Source organism: Micropterus salmoides, unplaced genomic scaffold (genome assembly GCF_014851395.1).
Source record: "Micropterus salmoides isolate LMB-PRFRI ecotype aquatic unplaced genomic scaffold, ASM1485139v1 Ms_hic_scaffold_20, whole genome shotgun sequence".
Taxonomy (NCBI): Eukaryota; Metazoa; Chordata; class Actinopteri; order Centrarchiformes; family Centrarchidae; genus Micropterus; species Micropterus salmoides.
In genome coordinates, this window is record NW_024041151.1 from 5,912,177 (window position 1) to 5,931,898 (window position 19,722).

Below are 19,722 nucleotides of genomic sequence, written 5' to 3' on the forward strand. Positions count from 1 at the left end.
GGCACAGTTGAAGAGAGTTTAGAAAAAGCCCAGTAGACACATATTTTAAACACATTCACAGATAAAGTGAGTCATTATAGACAGATGAAGTGCGACCGGGCTGATGTTACTGCACATCTGTTCTGGTTCAGTGGGTGTAAAGTACAGCAGAAGAGCTACAGAGAGACTGTGTGGTGATGTGTGACAGCAATATCTCATTCAATAGCAGTTACAGACAAACGTAATGACAAAAGGCAAGAAAACACACCGAGCCCAGGAGGACGTGGAGGCGTAGTAGTGGTGGACAGTCACGCACGGCCCTCCTCTCGTCTATATTCTGCTTTCATGAAAGAAAAACTGTTTTATTCGTGCTACACCTCTCCGGAGGGCAGTAAAAGGATGAAGGGAGGAGCAGAAGTGAAAGAAAGGGAATAATATCATCCTTGGGACAGATTAGGGTTCAGTGAGAGACAGTATCTCTACGAACAGACGTGGTGATACGCGTGAAAACAGAGAGAAAGACAACATGTCCCGGGGATCCTGGAGCCGTGCAGCTCCATCAACATGACAGGCTCCTGGGGGAGCGTTGTCCTCTCAGCCCGGAGATGCACGGCATTTCTGATAGAGGGAAAGTCTCGCTTTGGTCAGCACTGAGGGAATTCCTTTATGCATAACCATTTTCTGCTCTTAAAATTCAAAGAAGGAAAGAGAAGCAGCAGACACAAGGACACTTTATGCTCCTGCACTCAACAGAGGTCCATTAAAACTCCTAAAAAGATTGTTTTGACTAGTGTGTATTTTAAATAACTCTGATAAGCTGTGATTAATATTAAGATTATTAAGGACCATGTATTTATTTTAAATGATCACAAGGACAACCTTGTTTAAAAACTAAAGCCTATTCTGAAGCTTTAGTTACGTGCAGTACAACGACAGCTACTCTAAACATTTTCTTTCCCTCTAATCATGTCTCTTTTATCATTTCAAACTGTTGTATATCGAGATAGAAGATGTGCAGGTTAATGTAAAAGGAAGGCAAAAGGCAGTAAAGCAACATAATGTAGTAATTTTATCTAAAAATAACAGCTTAAAAATCATTTTGATGGTACACTGATATATAATAGGGAAAACGACGCCTCTGTCATGAGTGCCTGATACTGCACTATGTAACATTGAAAACCTAACACGACAACAGCGTAATAACTCTCCAGCAAGCTATAAGAAGAGGCAAAAAGTATATAATTTACAATGTAAGCTCTTCAGAAGAAGCTAGCTCAGTATTCTCAGTATGGATATCATGGCAGAGACTGCGAAGAGACCGAAGAAGACTAAAAAGACAGTGACCGTCTGTTTGCATACTGGTCCACAAGGGGTCAACACACTGTCAATGTCTGTATAAGAATAGAAATAAGAGTGAGTCGTTGTTCAAGGAATATCAGAACTACATTATTATTAATAATGTCCAAAAATCTGCTGATACTGTAAAACAAAAAAGGCAGTTTTGTTAATCATTTTCTTATTCTCCTTGGGGATAACCATGATTATGGTCATTACTGACCTTATTAATCGGGTATTGGGCGGATGTGACTGATCCACATTAAATATTAACATGTTAACTTATGTTAAAAAGATCCTAATGAGTTCCACAGATTTTAAATCTGTAACGAGAGGACTGATATCAGGTAAATGCTCTCGGGAAAGAAGACGTTAGATCAGTGCATCGCTATAAAGAGAAAGTTTAATGTTGACATGGACTCAGTGAGTTAGCTGTGCGATATTACATCTAAGCCCTTTTTTCACCTAACACTGTCTACATTGCGGTAAATCTGCACACTAGCTACTAGGCTGCTCCTGTTCGCTCTGTAACCACAAACACACATTTATGGACGTTTATCCTCGATGGATGTTGGACATACTTCCATCACTGGAGTAAGATATTTTAATGCACATTTGGTCAATCAGATGCAAAGGGTTAAATGTGATCATGACCATGTAAAAACAAATCACAAATTGCAAAGTGTATGAAGAGATAAATCATGTTGGAATCATTGCATACCACTGATGTAGATTAATGGCTTCTTTTTTTTGTTCACAGAGTGTTTTTCATCATGCGTTGCAGCACATAATCACTCAGTGGCTTCAGACTCGCCTGCATTGCATCTTTCCCCTGGATTACAGAAGAATGTGGAGATTATTTGGTGGACACATTCAAACATTATGTCTGACTGAGCCCTTGGTGCAAAGAGGGGCTTTAGTTGTGGGGTTAAGTCTTAAATCAGAGGCAGGAGTGTAGCTTTAAACAGCTTAGCTGCATTGTAAGTAAACACATTACACCCAGTGCACTGCCAATCCAACTGAGCAGAGTAGAATATGAAATGTTTCATGAACTCCTGCCGGGTAAGACATAGTGCTTTAGAGAGAGAGAGGAAGAGAAAGACAAAGAAACTTCTCATTTTATACACTGAAAAAAAAACACGTTAGTCAACCCACAGTACTGTTTCAGGGGGGGTTACACTGACTGTCAACTGTGCATATTTAATACACCTCTGGATCAGATTCAAGTGTAAACACACTCATTCACACACAAATATGACACAAGGCGAAACACTGACGCAGTATGATATACAGGAGACACAGCACTGTGCCTCAAACATTACTGAACTATGTTCGACTTAAAGATCAGCAGTCAGCCAGCTGTCTTTAAACCACCATACAACAGAAATCTTCCCAACCCAACTGTGCCTCCTACAAATTCTGTTTATAAACTTCTTATTTGTTTTGCTGCTGACTAACTGCTGCCAGGATTATGTTTTCTTAGGAAGTGCTATGTTTTTGTGCTGCACACAAGTTGTAGGGAGGAGCTTGAGGTGGACTGTGGGCGTCCAAAGTCAAGGACTTTGACACCATATAGTCCAGTGTGTGGTTATGTTTAGGCAAAGACAGCACTCTGGTGAAGGTTAGTGAAACATTGTGGGTTTGGTCAAATGTTAATAAAGTAAACGTCTTTTCTTGTGCTTCAAGTCTCGACCAGCTCCTGAGAGATAGATCTGGCTCTCAAGCTACTAAATGCTGCACTATGTTTCTATGTTTTTGCATTGTGCAGGGCCATTCGGTCAAGTTAGCAATACTAAATATCTAAAGTCCCCTTAAACTTTCAAAATAAAAAACATGGTTAACGTTGTGAAACGTCCTCAGTTTGGTTAGGTTTAGGAAAAGTTCATGGTTTGGGTTAAAATAACTCCACTGGTAGCGTAAGCTCCTTAAGTTATAAAGAATCTCCTGGTTCAAAGTCCAGTGTCTGACCAATCCAACCACCTTTCACGTCACATGTACTTTTCTAATCCATTGTTTACAAACAAATATTTATGAAGCTTTAGGAGATAACTTTATAAGGCTAAAACATGTTTACATAGTCTAGAAAAGTTGTGCTTTAAGACAATAAATATTTAATATTCATGGTGATTTAAGACTATTTGGGTCAAGGAGAGATAAATAGTCATAAATCAGATACTAATGAGGACAAATGTGTGCATACATTACACACCTGCTCATTAGAGATGAAACTCCAGAGTATAAGAAAATGTAATTGAGGCCATCTAACTGCATGCTTCATGATTCAAACCTTATTCATAAAGCGAATTCTAAAGGCACATGCAGCAAACCTATATATTTAGTACTCCTCCTCCTTCATCCCTCTCTCATCCCTCCCTCCTCTTCCTACATGGAGCCAATGACAGATTTTAGTCCAGGTTCAGATTGGTCCCCTGGCTGGATCAAGGAGGACAGAGCGATTCAAAAACCAACCTAGGCGACAGGAAAAGTCCCAGAACACCCTTCACTACTGATTTAGCATATTTCTCTTTTTTTTCTGACTTCCACACTCTTTTACAACATGCCTTTCATCTCAGTCCTTCTTTCTTTCTTTCCTGATTTTAATTCAATTTCATTCTTCAGCTTAGACGACCCAGAAGCAAAAGCTTGAACAGGCAAACTCTATGTGTAAAAAGCCATCTGCACAAGTGTGTATGTGTGTTTGTGCACATGTGTCGGCTCTAATTTCTGGTGCATGGTGCAGAGCAGAAAGGGAATATTGATTTCATGGCATCTTACGTCATTAAATAACAATTTGATTGAAAGTAATGCATCGCAGCTCATCTCACAATGACTGCACCCATTCATTCTGCTTTTTGATGAAAAAAATGAGAGCTTGAGGTGAAGTGTTTGTGTCTTGATTCTGAGGCTTCAAAATAAAAGCACCGACAAAAACACGAGCTTGTTTGAATATTCATCCTTGCAACAAGTGTTCCACGGATCGTCAAAGCCCTTGGGAGTCCCATACCGGTTGTAGGCCTACAATAGAGATGCAGCCACACAAACACACACTACAAGTGGTCCGCAGAGTCTCTTTCAGAGGCTTTCGTCACCCTCTGAGGATCCTGAGGCAGTTCTACATGCAAACCAGAGCGAGATGTCAGGTCAGCATGGAGTCTTCACAGAGAAACCCAGCATATTTTATTAAAAATCAGCACTGTTTAATTTGCACGATCCTCAAATTTGGCTCAATCTTAGTAAGAAAAGTTAAATTCCTGCACCCTGTCAGCACTGGGTTCATTAAAAATGCAATGTTTCATTCACGGCCCGAAGAGAGGCATCAAATTTGCAGTATGAAAGTCTCATATCCAAAATCCATAGTGTTAAAGACTACCTTATAGACAGTTTGGACATGCTAGTTATTGTCACCTAGCCTTTTCAAACTCCTTTTGTGAATTAAAAAAATTGTGTTGCCTGTTTTGCATCGCCCATTTAATCTTTCAGAAATTATTTTCTATTTTATCATTTTATCGATTTTCTCTTGGATTCTATTGATTGTCACTGTTTGTCTCGTTTTAAGAATGTTTTTATTAACTGATGTTGTCACTGTCTCGGGTGATTGAGAAATGTGTCTCCCCTTTGTAATTAGTTCTGCAACATCTGTGGTTTTATTATAAACACCCAATTTAAACACCAACATTTAAAATTTCATGGTGAAATCAATTAATTTCAATGCAGTCACTACTGGATCAGTGGAATGAATTAGAGGATTCAATCATGGGGGCGAGGTAAATCCACACATATGTTTTGTGGTGAAATCAACTTTGTACACAGTGTGATGGAACATGCTGGAAAAAATAAATAAGACCTATGACCTTATGACCTCAGATAGGTGTATTGGTATACAGTATATACAATATGACATAGTATGAACAGCAGTGAAATAGAGAATGGTGAATAAATAAATAATAAGTGGTAGCCAGTAAACAGGTGGCTGATTACTGGGTTATTGCACAGGCTTTGTTCCTGACACTGTAAGCCAGAGTCAGCTGTTCATCAGAGTGATGGCTTGTGGCAAGATGCTGTTCCTGAGTCTGTTGGTTTTGGCGTACAGTGCTCTGTAGCGCCTACCAGAGGGGAGGAGCTGGAACAGGTTGTGTCTGGGGTGAGATGGATCTGCAGTGATGTTTCCTGCTCGTTTCCTGACTCTGGAAATGTATACGTCCTGAATGGAGGGCAGGTTGGCACCGATGATTTTTTCTGCAGTCCTGACTGTCCGTTGTAGTCTGCTCCTGTCCTTTTTGGTGGCAGATCCAAACCAGACAGTGATGGAGGTGCAGAGAACAGACTGGATGATGGCTGTGTAGAACTGGATCAGCAGCTCCTTAGGCAGGTTGAGCTTCCTGAGCTGACGCAGGAAGTACATCCTCTGCTGGGCCTTCTTGATGATGGTGTCAGTGTTGGGCTCCCACTTCAGGTCCTGGGATATAGTGGAACCCAGAAACCTGAAGGATTCACCGGCAGACACGGGGCTGTTGAGTATGGTGATGGGGGGCAGAGTGGGGGGGGGGCTCCTCCTGAAGTCCACGGTCATCTCCACAGTTTTGAGCCCGTAAAGCTCCAGGTTCTGACCGCACCAGAGAGCCAGCTGATCAACCTCAATCTGTAGGCCGACTCATCACCGTCCCGGATGAGGCAGATGACCGTTTTGTCATCAGCGAACTTCAGGAGTTTGTGTAGAGGGAGAAGAGCAGTGGGGAGAGCACACACCCCTGGGGGGCGCCAGTGCTGATAGTCCGGGTGCTGGATGTGATGTTTCCCAGCCTCACCTGCTGACTCCTGTCAGTCAGGAAGTCTGTGATCCACTGACAGGTGGAGGCTGGCACAGTGAGCTGGGTGAGTTTGGTGCTGAGGATGTCCGGGATGATGGTGTTGAACAGCGAGCTTAAGTCCACGAACAGGATCCTTGCATATGTCCCTGGAGAATCGAGGTGTGGCAGGATGTGATGCAGACCCAAGTTGACTGCATCATCCACTGACCTGTTAGCCCTGTAGGCAAACTGCAGGGGGTCCAGCAGGGGGCCTGTAATGTCCTTCAGGTGGGCCAACAGTCTTTCAAAGGACTTCATGACTACAGATGTCAGGGCGACAGGCCTGTAGTCATTTAGTCCAGAGATGGGGGGTTTTTTTTGGGACCGGGTTGACTGTGTAGTGTTTGTAGCAGCTTACATCATCAAGCTTCTAAACCAAAGATCCAAGTATGAATTTCACAGCCTGCACTCACCAGAAAAATGGCCTTATAGGGAGTAGTATGTAGCTGCAGTACCGGAGGCTGCAGTTTCAGGACCGCAATCCTAGGACCGGAACTGCATTTATAAGACCCTTCTTTACTTTGATACTGCCAGCTGGCTGGCTAGCTAGCAAGCTATGTTACTCTTAACAGCCCCCCAAAGCCAATTATCCTTACTGCAACCATCACCAACTGTATGCCTAAATTTTAGTTATTGATTATATGCATGTCGACCAGTTAACCCTACAGCTGCGCACATAACCTCCTTCGTGTTGCTGTGCATTACCACCACCACTCCACTAGATGGCGCTGTGGCAAAATAATTACGGTCCTAGCAATGCGGTCCCAGGATTGCGGGGGTCCTGAAACTGCAGCCTCCGGTACTGCAGCTACATAATATTGATTATGGGTTGATTCTTAGCTCATTAAGACCCATATTTATGTTTTCAGTTAGGCCGCAACCTCTAGTGGCAGAAGAAATCAGGTGATGTAATTTAAAGAGCAATAAAGTCCACATAAGGAGGTGGTGATGTGGATGGATGAGTCATGTAAACCACACTCAGGAGACCTAGATTCGAGTCCCGTGTGAAAGAAAGTTGAAATGTTTTAAATGAAATAACATTTTGTAGACTACTTACGTCATGTGACTTAAATAATGTACTTATTTTAGCCCAAACAAGAATATTTATCTAAAACCTAACCCAAAACGACCACCGTTTTACAATGTTTAATGTTACCATGTGTTAAAAGTCATGTCACTGATGTCACATGTAAAGTACGTAAGGTCCAGTATGGCTGTCGCTGGACTGGAACTTGCAAACGCAATTCAACATTTTCATTCCCTGATTTCCCTACGCACCTGTCATCCAGGTACTAGTACTTTCTCTACTTCGCTTGCACAAAACTTGCTGTTGTTTACAGTAAGTTATACAGGTTAAATCTGTGGTTCCTCTTCTTCCTCTCATCATTGCCATTAGCCCTCTAACAGCTGACTGTCTGGCCCTATCCGTTCACACACTCCCCACTGAGAGCTCTCCCGTTATAACAGCTCGGTCTAGCCCTTCAGAATCTCTGTGATCTTTCAGCCAGAAACAAATTTGGTAAGGCATCGACACCCATGCCAGGTCACACTACCCACTCAGTAGATGGAGGAGGTTTTCAAATATCAGCCAGAGCCTTCTCAAACATATTTTCCAACACAGTGCGAGAGGATACTCCTACTTCTTACAGAAACCAGTCTACAGGCACGCTAGCAGCTCTGTGAGGCTGGACCCGGGAATAAGTAATAATTATAAAGCACAGATAAAGTGCTTTACAATAAAAATAGACCACAGTCAAAAAAACATGCAAAAAGTGAATAATACTCCATAAACAATAAATATTTAACAATGTAATAGTGTATTTAAAAGAAGACAGTAAATACCATTTGCTGCTGCTTTATAATTAAAGTGCTTAAGTACAGTTTAAATATTTTATATTGTAGTACTCTCTGTAGTATACTTAAGGATCTGATCTCAATACTTCTTCCATCACTGACTCCAACATGCTCACAATGGCAATGCCAACTCGCTGATGCAAATGTAAGAAACAAAGCACAGCTGAGGCTGATGGGAAAATCATTTTGCAGGTATTTTGATCATAAACAACAGAATGAGTGATGACATCATTTCAATCCATCCAATAGTTTCACCAAAATGAAAAAAATCACCAAAGCCATAAGGATTCATCCTCTGAGGACCATGAATGTTTGTATAAAGTTTGGTAGAAGTTGAGATATTTCAGTCTGAATCACAGTGATGGACCATCTCCACCCCTAATGTAATATCAATTCATCCATTATCATGCCGCATATCTGTGTTAGGTGAGGTTAAACTCTGCAGCATGCCAAAAATATTTTTTGCAAACACTCAGAGCTGCAACAAACAATTATTTAGATTATAAATGAACCTGTTGATTTTTTAAAATCTATTCATCACACATTTAGTCTAATAATAGTCAGAAATAGTCAAATAAAAGATAGCAATGAGGATGTGTCCAAAATGATTCTTTAAATAACTTGCTTTGCACAATCCAAAACGCAAATATATTCAGTTTACAGCAGCAAATACTCACATTAAAGAAGCTGCGAATCAGTGAAGGTTCAGTATTGCTGCTTGATATCTGACTTAAACAATTAATTAATTATATTTGTTTATATAGAATATCTGTCATTGGCCTGCTTTACATTTTATTTCATTTTACAACGACTTAGATTTTTTCAGATATCTTCTGTTTGTAAAATCAATAATCGCTCTGTAACTGTGTAATTCTCTGGCACCAGTGTTTACAGGGAGAATAGTGAGTTTAAAGCGACTTTATTCAGGTGTATGGAATTTTTCTTCTCCTGCATAATCCTACACAGACATGTTGCTGCAGTGTCTTTGTGAAATGCGGACTATTAGCGGATTATCCTAAATAAAGTGTCCGTGACTCGCGCGCTCAGAGTGTTTAAATAACCCCTGACTGTGCCAGGCAGACACCCGACACATTCCGCCACAACTTTGTGGAGCGGAGTGGATATAAAAACTCACAGCTCACTCACCTTCTTCCGGGGCTGCCATTTCATCATATTTGTAAACCAGATTATGTGCAGCGTCAAAGTGTCACAGCAGTCGGTGTGGAGCGATGTGGACGCGGCGGCAGAGGCATCTCAGAGCCGCGGAGTTACAGCTGCCTCCGCCGGTGTCTCCGACTCGTCGCGGGGAGGTGAGCAGACGCGTCGGGTGCAGTTAGTTAGTTGTAATCCCGTTATAATGACACCGGAGGATCTCCCGGTGACACCGAGCTGAGCGCTGCTGTCCTGTCACACACACGCCGGTTTGTGCGGAGCTTCATCTGCGCGCTCCGGCAGCTGCAGCGGCTCCAAGGAGCCGAGAGGGTGATCCTGACACACACACACACACACACACACACACACACACACACACACACGCGTACCTATCCAACAGTGCACCGTCGGAGTAAACTGCCAAGTGTGGACCTGTGTTTCCAGTCCTTTTGAAGTAAAATAAATATAATACAAAATTTACTTTTACTGTCTTTTAACATAATATTACTGCAAATTTGCTTTTTTTGCTTTTTAAAGAAATTGCCAAGAGGGGACTTAGATCCTTAAACGATAGCTACCTATCCAAGAGGGGACCTCCATTGTTATGCAGTGGAACTGTCTGTGCTCATTCTCACCTAATGACTGTTTTTACCTTCAAAGACTTTCTTTGTTTCTTTCAAAAATGGATAATTTAACTTTAATGTGAGCAATGTGTAAACATTTCACCGTGATCCAAACTTTAATCACTTTAACTGAAAATAAATAAACTTTAAACTTTAATTCAGAAGTAACTTTGCTGCATGCATTGATATCAAGCACTACAGTATTACCAACAAAAATTACTTGATCTAGGTTTCAAATACCGTTTAAATAATAATAAAATATCTTATTACACTAGTGCACTTATTTTAATTTTCTCTTAGGGGAATTCATATTCTTCTGTGTGGGATGGTCATTTTTATGACCTGTGATGTATGCATTTTAAAGAGTTACTTTGTATTTGCTCTTAATAACTGAATCTTAGACTGGTTTTGAATCAAAAACAATAATACTTATGAGAAAAATATAATCTCAACTAAGCAGTCTGTTGACACATGATTTGATAATATGCTTTTGAAACAAAACTTAAAGGCTCAGCAATAGTAGATTTCCTAACTAGTATTAAGCTTCAGACTGTAAGATAAAAGGCTACCCAAATAAAATGATGTCCTGATGGGTTTTCATCAGGAATGCATGGTATTTTCATGTTTGCATTAGGCCTACAGAAAAAAGGTCCACACTTGTATGGCATTTAATGACATGAGTCCACTGTTGGTTGCTACATAACGACACATGTCCCCTCTTAGATAGTATGGAGCAACAGTCACACTCCAACATCCAGCATCAATAATTATTCCGCATGATTTGTTATGTTTTTGTAATGAAATATAAAGTCTCAGCTTTAATGGATGGCTTAAACATTTTCACTCTTGACACTGTATTATAATGAAGGGCTGCCCACAAGTTTGGGGAGTCATAAGTAAAACTTTACCAACTTAAACCTTCAAGAGCCTGAAGTTTGATCCTCCACCTGAGAAGCTGCTGTCCTTTGCTAAGAAATGTGTAACCCACATTACCCATGAGAAAAAGACTATTACCGATGACATGACATCCAGAGGCAAAGTCGATCCCTTGTTGAAGTGTGGAATGAAAATGCTGGTTTAGTTACAGACTTGCAAGCTTAGATGTACCTGTGTACTTTATGGACAAGCCCTAATATAAAGGGCTACCCAAATTAATTCATGAAGCATTAATGTCCTGATGAGTTTTCATCAGGAATGCATAATATTTACTGGTCCGCATTGCCTACAGAAAAAAAGGTCCACACTTGTATGGCATTAAATGACAGGAATCCACTGTTGGTTGCTACATAACGACACATGTCCCCTCTTAGATAGTATGGAGCAACAGTCACACTCCAACATCATTAAATATTCCTCAAGCATGATTTGTTATTATTGTTTTGTAATGAAATATGATGTCTCAGCTTTAGTTGATGGCTTAACCATTTTCAATCTTGACACTGCATCAAAATGAAGGGCTGCCCACAAGTCAGGAGAGTCATAAGTAAAACTTTACCAACTTAAACCTTCAAGAGCCTGAAGTTTGATCCTCCACCTGAGAAGCTGCTGTCCTTTGCTAAGAAATGTGTAACCCACATTACCCATGAGAAAAAGACTATTACCGATGACATGACATCCAGAGGCAAAGTCGATCCCTTGTTGAAGTGTGGAATGAAAATGCTGGTTTAGTTACAGACTTGCAAGCTTAGATGTACCTGTGTACTTTATGGACAAGCCCTAATATAAAGGGCTACCCAAATTAATTCATGAAGCATTAATGTCCTGATGAGTTTTCATCAGGAATGCATAATATTTACTGGTCCGCATTGCCTACAGAAAAAAAGGTCCACACTTGTATGGCATTAAATGACAGGAATCCACTGTTGGTTGCTACATAACGACACATGTCCCCTCTTAGATAGTATGGAGCAACAGTCACACTCCAACATCATTAAATATTCCTCAAGCATGATTTGTTATTATTGTTTTGTAATGAAATATGATGTCTCAGCTTTAGTTGATGGCTTAACCATTTTCAATCTTGACACTGCATCAAAATGAAGGGCTGCCCACAAGTCAGGAGAGTCATAAGTACTTTAAGATAAATAAATAAAAAGTAGGAACAACATGGTCAGCAGCAAGATACTTTGTATTAATTTTTTATTAATTGCTAAAAACATATTTATTAAGTTTTACTAGACCTTTGAAATGGTTTAGCCCCCAAATCTTCCAATATGATATTGACCAATTAGGACATGATTTTAATCAATTTTACAATGTACTTGTTTCTTTAATCTATATTTATAGGTGTGCATTTTGTTTGTTGATTTGCATTACAGAAATGTCCACTGTTGGCTGGTATATAATGACACAAGTTCCCTCTTAGATAGCATGAATCGACACTCACACTGCAACATGGATGAGTAAAAAAGAAATGTATGATTCTTAAAAGAAAATTATAATGTAACCTAAATAGAATCTTTAGTTATACTTGTAAATAAGGTCTATTGTTATGTAACAAGTAATAGTTTCCAAATAACTCTCAATTAAGTCTTTTCCAACTCATAATATGTTCTTCATTCAAAAGTATTGCTCATAACTAGTTCACTGGTATTTGACGCTTTTTGACCCACACACATTCCCTATTCTGAACTTGCCTCCTTTCTCCAAACAAAACATTAAAGCACAAAACTTTACCAACTTAAAAATTCAAGAGCCTGAAGTTTGATCCTCCACCTGAGAAGCTGCTGTCCTTTGCTAAGAAATGTGTAACCCACATTACCCATGACAAAAAGACTATTACCGATGACACATTAAATGACAGGAATCCACTGTTGCTACATAGGGCACATGTCCCCTCTTAGATCCTATGGAGCAACAGTCACACTCCAACATCATTAAATATTCCTCAAGCATGATAAATAAATTTCAATTAGGAAGTAAATGTCAGCAGGAAGATTCTTAATGTTCTTTTTTTATTTGCTAAAAACAGATTTATTATGAACTTTCACCAGCCCTTTGAAAGGATTTAGCCCCCCAATTTTCCCAGTATATTGACCAATTATGACAATCACAGGATTTCAATCAATTTTACAATGTACATGTATCTTTAATCTGTATGTAACGGAATGCATTTTGTTTGTTGTTTTGCATTACAAAAATGTCCACTGTTGGCTGGTACATAATGACACAAGTTCCCTCTTAGATAGCATGGATTGACACTCACACTCCAGCATGAATAAATAAAAAAGAAATTGATAATTTCTAAGAGAAACTTATAATTTAAACTAAATATAATCTGTGGTTACTTGGGGTTTGAAGAGACACTAAGTTTACAAGACTAGGCGAGACACAATATTGGGTGCAAGTGTGAAATGTTAAGTAGTTCAAGTTCAAAGGCCTAACGATCATCATTGGTCGCAAGAAACCCTCCCCCACACTGCAGACAATCAGACACAGATTCTCACTGCAGACAATCAGACACACGTTCACACCCCTCACCTGCTCCAGGTCACCTCTCAGAGACAGCACTCACACTTTCTCCAGGATTTTGTATTTAGCTTAACTCTGCATTGGATGCTAATTCATAACAGTTTCCTACAACCACAAAAAGAAAACGGTAGAAATATATGTAGACATATGTTTAGTAAAAGTGCCCAAACACCCAATTCTAATAAAAATCTGATGATGGTACAGCCAAAGAGAGAAAATAAATACAGGAGAGAGGAGATGCATGCTAATAAGCCACAGGTTTGAACTGGGCCACTGCAGTAAGAACTCATTTGTGTATGGTGCACATGCTCCTGAAGACACACGCTCATAAACTGAAAGTTTCTTGCTCTCTTTCTCTTAACTTTGACCCTCAATTTACTGTATACTGCACTATAATGGCCACTCTACATTTTGGGTTTCAACAATACGCTTAAAAGAAATGTATGCCAGTTTGTATAGCATATTTACAATATTGGTAAGCCTGAGAGAAGTTCTCACCACTGTTAAATTATAGTATCCCTGACACAAGTGGCATGTAACACAAAATAAATTAAACACTCAATAAACACAATTAAGGCAAATAAAACAGAAGCCTTTTAACTACATAGCCTAAATACCTATGGTAGAAGCACAAAAAGCAAGGACAAATGACCAAATAATAAAAATCTGAGCAAGACAATAAGGCATTATGTTGGTTCTGAGACAGGCTGTAGGTAACTCCACCACTACACTTAATGTACGTAGAAGTTTAAATTCATCAGAAGAGAGTGACCTAGAATTTGAATGACTATGAATGCCTGGTTGACATTCATTGTAAGCCTTACATATTAAATGATTCCCACTGCTTGTAAACCTTTTCAGTGACTTTAAGCATTGTTGATCATGTGTCAGACCAATCAGAGAGACCATCAGTCTTCCTTCTTTTGAGATAGATTTCCATCCAAATACACTATATGGACAAAGGTGCTACCCCTGTCCTAATAAATTTGGTAGGGGCTGTGTTTTCATGGGTTGTTAAGGGAAATCTTGCCTATGGATTTAGAATGGGATGTCATAAAAGTAATGCGTAGGTGTTGCTGTATTTTTGTCCATACTAGTGTAATAAATTAACTCCATATTATACACAATCGCTTTAAAATTCATTTGGTGATATTTTAAAAGTTATTCAACCCCATTATTTGGGGGTGTACTAAATCGCACATATGTATGGTTATTATACTAATTCTTAGTAGATGTTTTCTGGTGTAAAACACCTTATTTAGCTACTTTTTGTGAGTAGCTTGTAACATAGGGTACAATTTTCAACAAAAGTGGAGTATTGTACATCCGCTCTTTACAGTTTCAAAATATCTCCCACAAGACTCCAGAGAAGTTGCATTACAAAGGCCAAGTCACTGGTTTGCGATCTTGACGCCCTAACGACCATCGTCAGCAACAAGAAACCATCCCCCACGCTGCACACAATGGAGAACAATGACTGAAACTTCACAACCCTCACCCAAGATGACTTCTCAGAGACAGCTCTCAACATTTCAACCTTAAAACATTTGTGAATCACATAGGCTCTAGTCACTTAAATGTAGAGGATTCTTTTAAATCTACATCATTAACTGAAGACATGTGTAACTCTTTCTAAAAAATCCACAACAATACCTTCAAGCAGTATGTCTGACATGTCTACCACAGTAAACAAAAGTAAATCAAACCTATATCTAATTGCCAGAGAACATTTGCATTACTATGCCAGCAGTAGTTAGCATTTGATGTCTTATCCTAAGAACCAATCACTGTCCAGATAGCTAGTCAGGATTGTGTATATATATTCTGGGCTCCTCAGAGAAGGTGCATGGCAGTCTTTGGTGTCTTGTGGAAGTGTTGACAAGTATGCAGTTTTTTGAAGGAGAAAACCAACTTTAAAATTTCTTTACTATTCTTACTAATCGTTTACCAGTCATCCATTTATCTATCTGTCTATCTTAACGGTATGTAGACATATTTCACCTGTGTTGTTCTTTTGAAAAACTTTTTCATCTTTCCATCCTGAAGACCAAAGCGAGAGGTAAGTTGAACATTTTTACCAATACCCCTTGTATGTTTTCATCAAGGCTGTTTGTAACTAAACTATCAAATTTAAATATAAACATGTACATATATATATATATATATATATAGTATTGTATAAGATAGTATATTCTGACTGTATCAGATTGTACAGATAGTTTGTTATTGTATATTGATTGCTTAGTGTGTAAATATTTTTACACCTATGTAGAATGTTACCTGTATATTGTATATAGGGTGTATATAGTATGAATATTATTTATACTAATACATAGAATTTTAACTGATTCTACTTTTATTGTATTTTATTCCTTACATTCCTATATACATATATGTACACAGAAAAAGTACTGATAGCTTATATTGTTTTACAAAGTCACCCAAGTTATCATATTGTAAAACATTTCACTGGAAAATGAGAACCAGAAGGGTTTTTCCTAAAAAGGAAGCCTTGCAACTTCACTGCATCTGAGAAAGAAAAAGCCAAATTTCAGAAAGGATTCATCTACAAGGAGAAAGGTATTAGATCAGAACATAAGATTCTCTATTCAATACTGTATTTAACTACAACTTTCTTGGTTGCTAATGAATTATAAGGAAATGGAGCATTGTTAAGTGTGTGCATAGTATTATACACTATATATAGTTATATGTTGCCATGTAAGGAGCAACCTGAAAATGGTTTAAAGGCATAGCTTGATTTTGTGTTCAGATATGAGAACAATATTGATCTTGTCATTCAACTCTCAGCAAGTCAGTCAAGCTAAGCAGGCAACAATTAAAATAAGAAATACCCACTGCCATCATACATAGTGTACAATTTTGATGTGTATTATATAAATGTAGATACAAATCCAAACCCTTAGGGTGACATTGCATAAGATCCTCATCGAGTGTTAGAACTGCTGAGATAGTGTTGGTCGTTCATGGAATTTGATGACAGACAGACTGACAGATAATTCATTTATCAGTATAAAAATCACCACCAAAAACACTGAGCCAGGAGAATTCTTGCAGGAATATATTTGAAGACACATCACTGACTCCAAAGAAGGGGCCCGGTTCTGAGAGTGCTCCTTGTTATGGTACTAAAGAAGTCCTCAACGATTACACAGTGGCATTAAAGTACTATAAAACAAATGTCTGGGTTTGATAACAAACCGATTCTCTATTCCCTCAACAGCCCAGGACCTCCACATCCAGCATCTTCACCACCAAGATTGTCTGAGACCAGCCAGCCGGACAGCTGCTGCAAGAATCGTTTAGCATCCTCAAATAATTTCTGCACAAACTGTCAGGAACCATCTCAGGGAATCTCATCTGCATGCTCGTCATCCTCTTTGGGGTCTCGACCTGACTGCAGTTTGCCATCATAACCGACTTGAGTGGGCAAATGCTCACATACGATGGCGTCTGGCACTTTGGAGAGGTGTTCTCTTCATGGATGAATCCCAGTTTTCACTGTGCAGAGCAGATGACGTGTGTATGGCTTCGTGTGGTGTTGATGTCCTAGTTGTGGATCGAGTGGCCCATGGTGGCGGTGGGGTTATGGTATGGGCAGGCGTGTTTCATGGACAACAAACACAGGTGCATTTTATTGATGGCATTTTGAATGCATAGAGATACCATGACGAGATCCAGAGGCCCATTGTTGTGCCATTCATCCACAACCATCACCTCATGTTGCAGCATGATAATGCACGGCCCTATGTTGCAAGGATTACAATTCCTGGAAGCTGAAAACATCCCATTTCTTGCATGGCCAGCATACTCACCGGAGGAATTGGGGCAAAAACAAAAGTGTTGCGTTTATAATTTTGTTCAGTGTAAGAACACAGAAGAGGGTGGGCACATGAGGAACTTTCAGTTTAGGAGTTTGTGTGTGTCTTAGCTTAAAAGCACATTCAATAAAGTTTGCTTCAACATAGTTCTGTATATTTTGTACTGTTTTCTATTTGTGGTTGAACAACTTGTGTTATGAATAGCCATCCAACGTTGTGATGGTTCTGAGATGATCTATAGGTAACTCATCACTATTTCAATGGCTATTAAAATCACTAACACACATTTAAACTGTACATGCTAAAGAAAGAAGTTGAAAATATGAGATGTAAAAATCTATAAAGACAAATACCTGCCAAATATCAGTGTGAACTTAATGCAGCACTGGTTGTGTGTTCTCCAGTTGATGCAAACTCTAAGTTCCATTGTTACGATGCTGCACCATTTGACAGCCCTCAAATATGCTTCTCTATTCGCCAACAAATGTTTAACCCCACATTTCAAAAAGCTACAATGAGAACATTGCTGGTGACACTTTTCTAAAAAACAAAAACAACAACACTACAGCTTATATATTTGGTTTAGATTATAATTTTCGAATTGTCCATTTTGCTTATTTCATATTATTTGTAAAGTGTGTCTGAATGTCTCTGTGGACCTTTCTCTAAGGCTAAGAACAAATGTACTGCCGAAGCATTTTAGAAAGATTTTCAATTTTTCAGAGACAGGCTTCATTTAGCCCCTTAATTACCACATCATAAAACCTAAACACGCACATATGAACTTGTTCATTTGTAGCTAAACTAACCTTTTCAACATTTCACACTTTAGTTTCGACATGATGTGATTTCAACTGTACAAAAGTAGCTCATCTCGGCCACACCTACTGACTACCAGTTATGCACAGCGTTCTAACTTTGACAGCTGTATTCAAAACTAACATAGCTATCCTTATTAGCTAGGCTCCTTACATGCTTGCTGATAACTTTTTTGAAGGTGGGTCTCCGACATTGACAACATTGTGTTGGATAGATTTGTGCAGCGGTGTTTAGGAAACTAACTATTCAATTGACAGACAGGTCTGTTGTCAATGTGTTTGCGAGCAACAACTTCCTAAATATAGATTTAGGACACATACAAACACTGGTCATGTATCATGATAATTAACAGCATTAAATCCATTGATTAAAAATGAAGAGATCTTGCAGCTGACCTTTGTATTCATTTTGTTTTTACTTTCACTTTTTGTGCTTTTAAAATACTCATTCTGCTGTCTACTGGGTAGTCTATCATTTTAGTAGTCTGAAGCTTGAAACAATTTAGGAATTTCACTAAAACTCAACCTTTGTATTTTGTTGAAAATAACTTCAATAAAAACTCAGGCTTTATATTTTCTTACAATAACAGATTATACCAAATAAAGACACTCTGTAGTTAGTTTCTTCTCATAAGTATGATTAAATTTGCTTATTTATTTTTTTCTCACAAGTTGGAGTGTGATTATCGCTCCATGCTATCTAAGAGGGAACTTGTGTCATCATGTACAAGCGAACAGTGGACTCCTGTCGTTCCACACAGTACAAGTGTGGTCCCTTTTTCTGTAATTCAAATCAATAAATAAAATGCATTTCTGTAAGTGTAGACTAAGCACATAGATATGATGACAAAATGTATTGACATTCAGTGGTTGTGAAAACTGGTCAGTTTAGTGTTTTAGGACTGAACAAGTTTAAAGCTGTAGTCAAAGTCTGATGTGAAATACTTTTTAACAATTAATTAAAACTGAATAGAAAGTATCTTACCTCTAATCATTTAATTTATAATTCAACTCTGGTTGTTTTTCTATTTTTGTTCCTTTTTTTGGAATCTAAAATCCATTTTACTCTCCAGGCCTTCAGTGTAGCCCTTTATTTTAATACATGTTGATCTTAAAACACAAGACATCCACTAAAACTCAGCCTTTATATTTTGTTTTAAAAGAATGTATAGAAAATAAATAGACTATTTAGTTAGTTTATTTTGTCTCAAAAGTATGACTAAATTTGCTTATTTATTATTTTCACACAAGTTGGAGTGTGATTATCGCTCCATGCTATCTAAGAGGGAACTTGTGTCATCATCTACAAGCGAACAGTGGACTCCTGTCGTTCCACACAGTACAAGTGTGGTCCCTTTTTCTGTAATTCAAATCAATAAATGAAATGCATATCTTTAAGTGTGACTAAGCACACAAATATAATGAAAATTTTTTATTGATGTCCAGTGCTTGTGAAATCTGGCCAGGTTAGTATTTTGGGACAGAACAAGTTTAAAGCTCTAGATGTCAAATGTCAAATATTTTTTATTAATTAATAATTTTTTTATAATTAATTAAAACCGTAAAGAAAGTATCTTTATACTGACCATTTTATTTCTAATTCTACCCTGGTTGTTTTTCTATTTTTGTTCCGGTTTTTAGAATCTACAATTCATTTTACTCTCCTGGCCTTCAGTGTAGCCCTTTATTTTAATACATGTTGATCTTAAAACACAAGACATCCACTAAAACTCAGCCTTTATATTTTGTTTCAAAAGAATGTATAGAAAATAAAGAGACTATTTAGTTAGTTTATTTTGTC

The 19,722-nt window shown here is 38.5% G+C and overlaps 1 protein-coding gene across 3 annotated transcripts in view; it reads right to left on the reverse strand.

Moving 5' to 3' along the window:
* The window catches only part of ttc28 (tetratricopeptide repeat domain 28), a 165,139-nt gene that overhangs the window by 94,804 nt on the left and 50,613 nt on the right, over positions 1-19,722 (reverse strand). Inside the window, exon 1 of one of the 3 annotated variants that reach the window (XM_038733109.1) lies at positions 9,162-9,438. The exons of the other annotated variants lie outside the window; for them this stretch is intronic. Coding sequence (XP_038589037.1) covers positions 9,162-9,188 — 27 coding nt within the window. The 5' untranslated portion in view covers positions 9,189-9,438. Of the gene's footprint in view, positions 1-9,161; positions 9,439-19,722 lie in introns of those variants that run through there. 3 annotated transcript variants of the gene reach the window in all.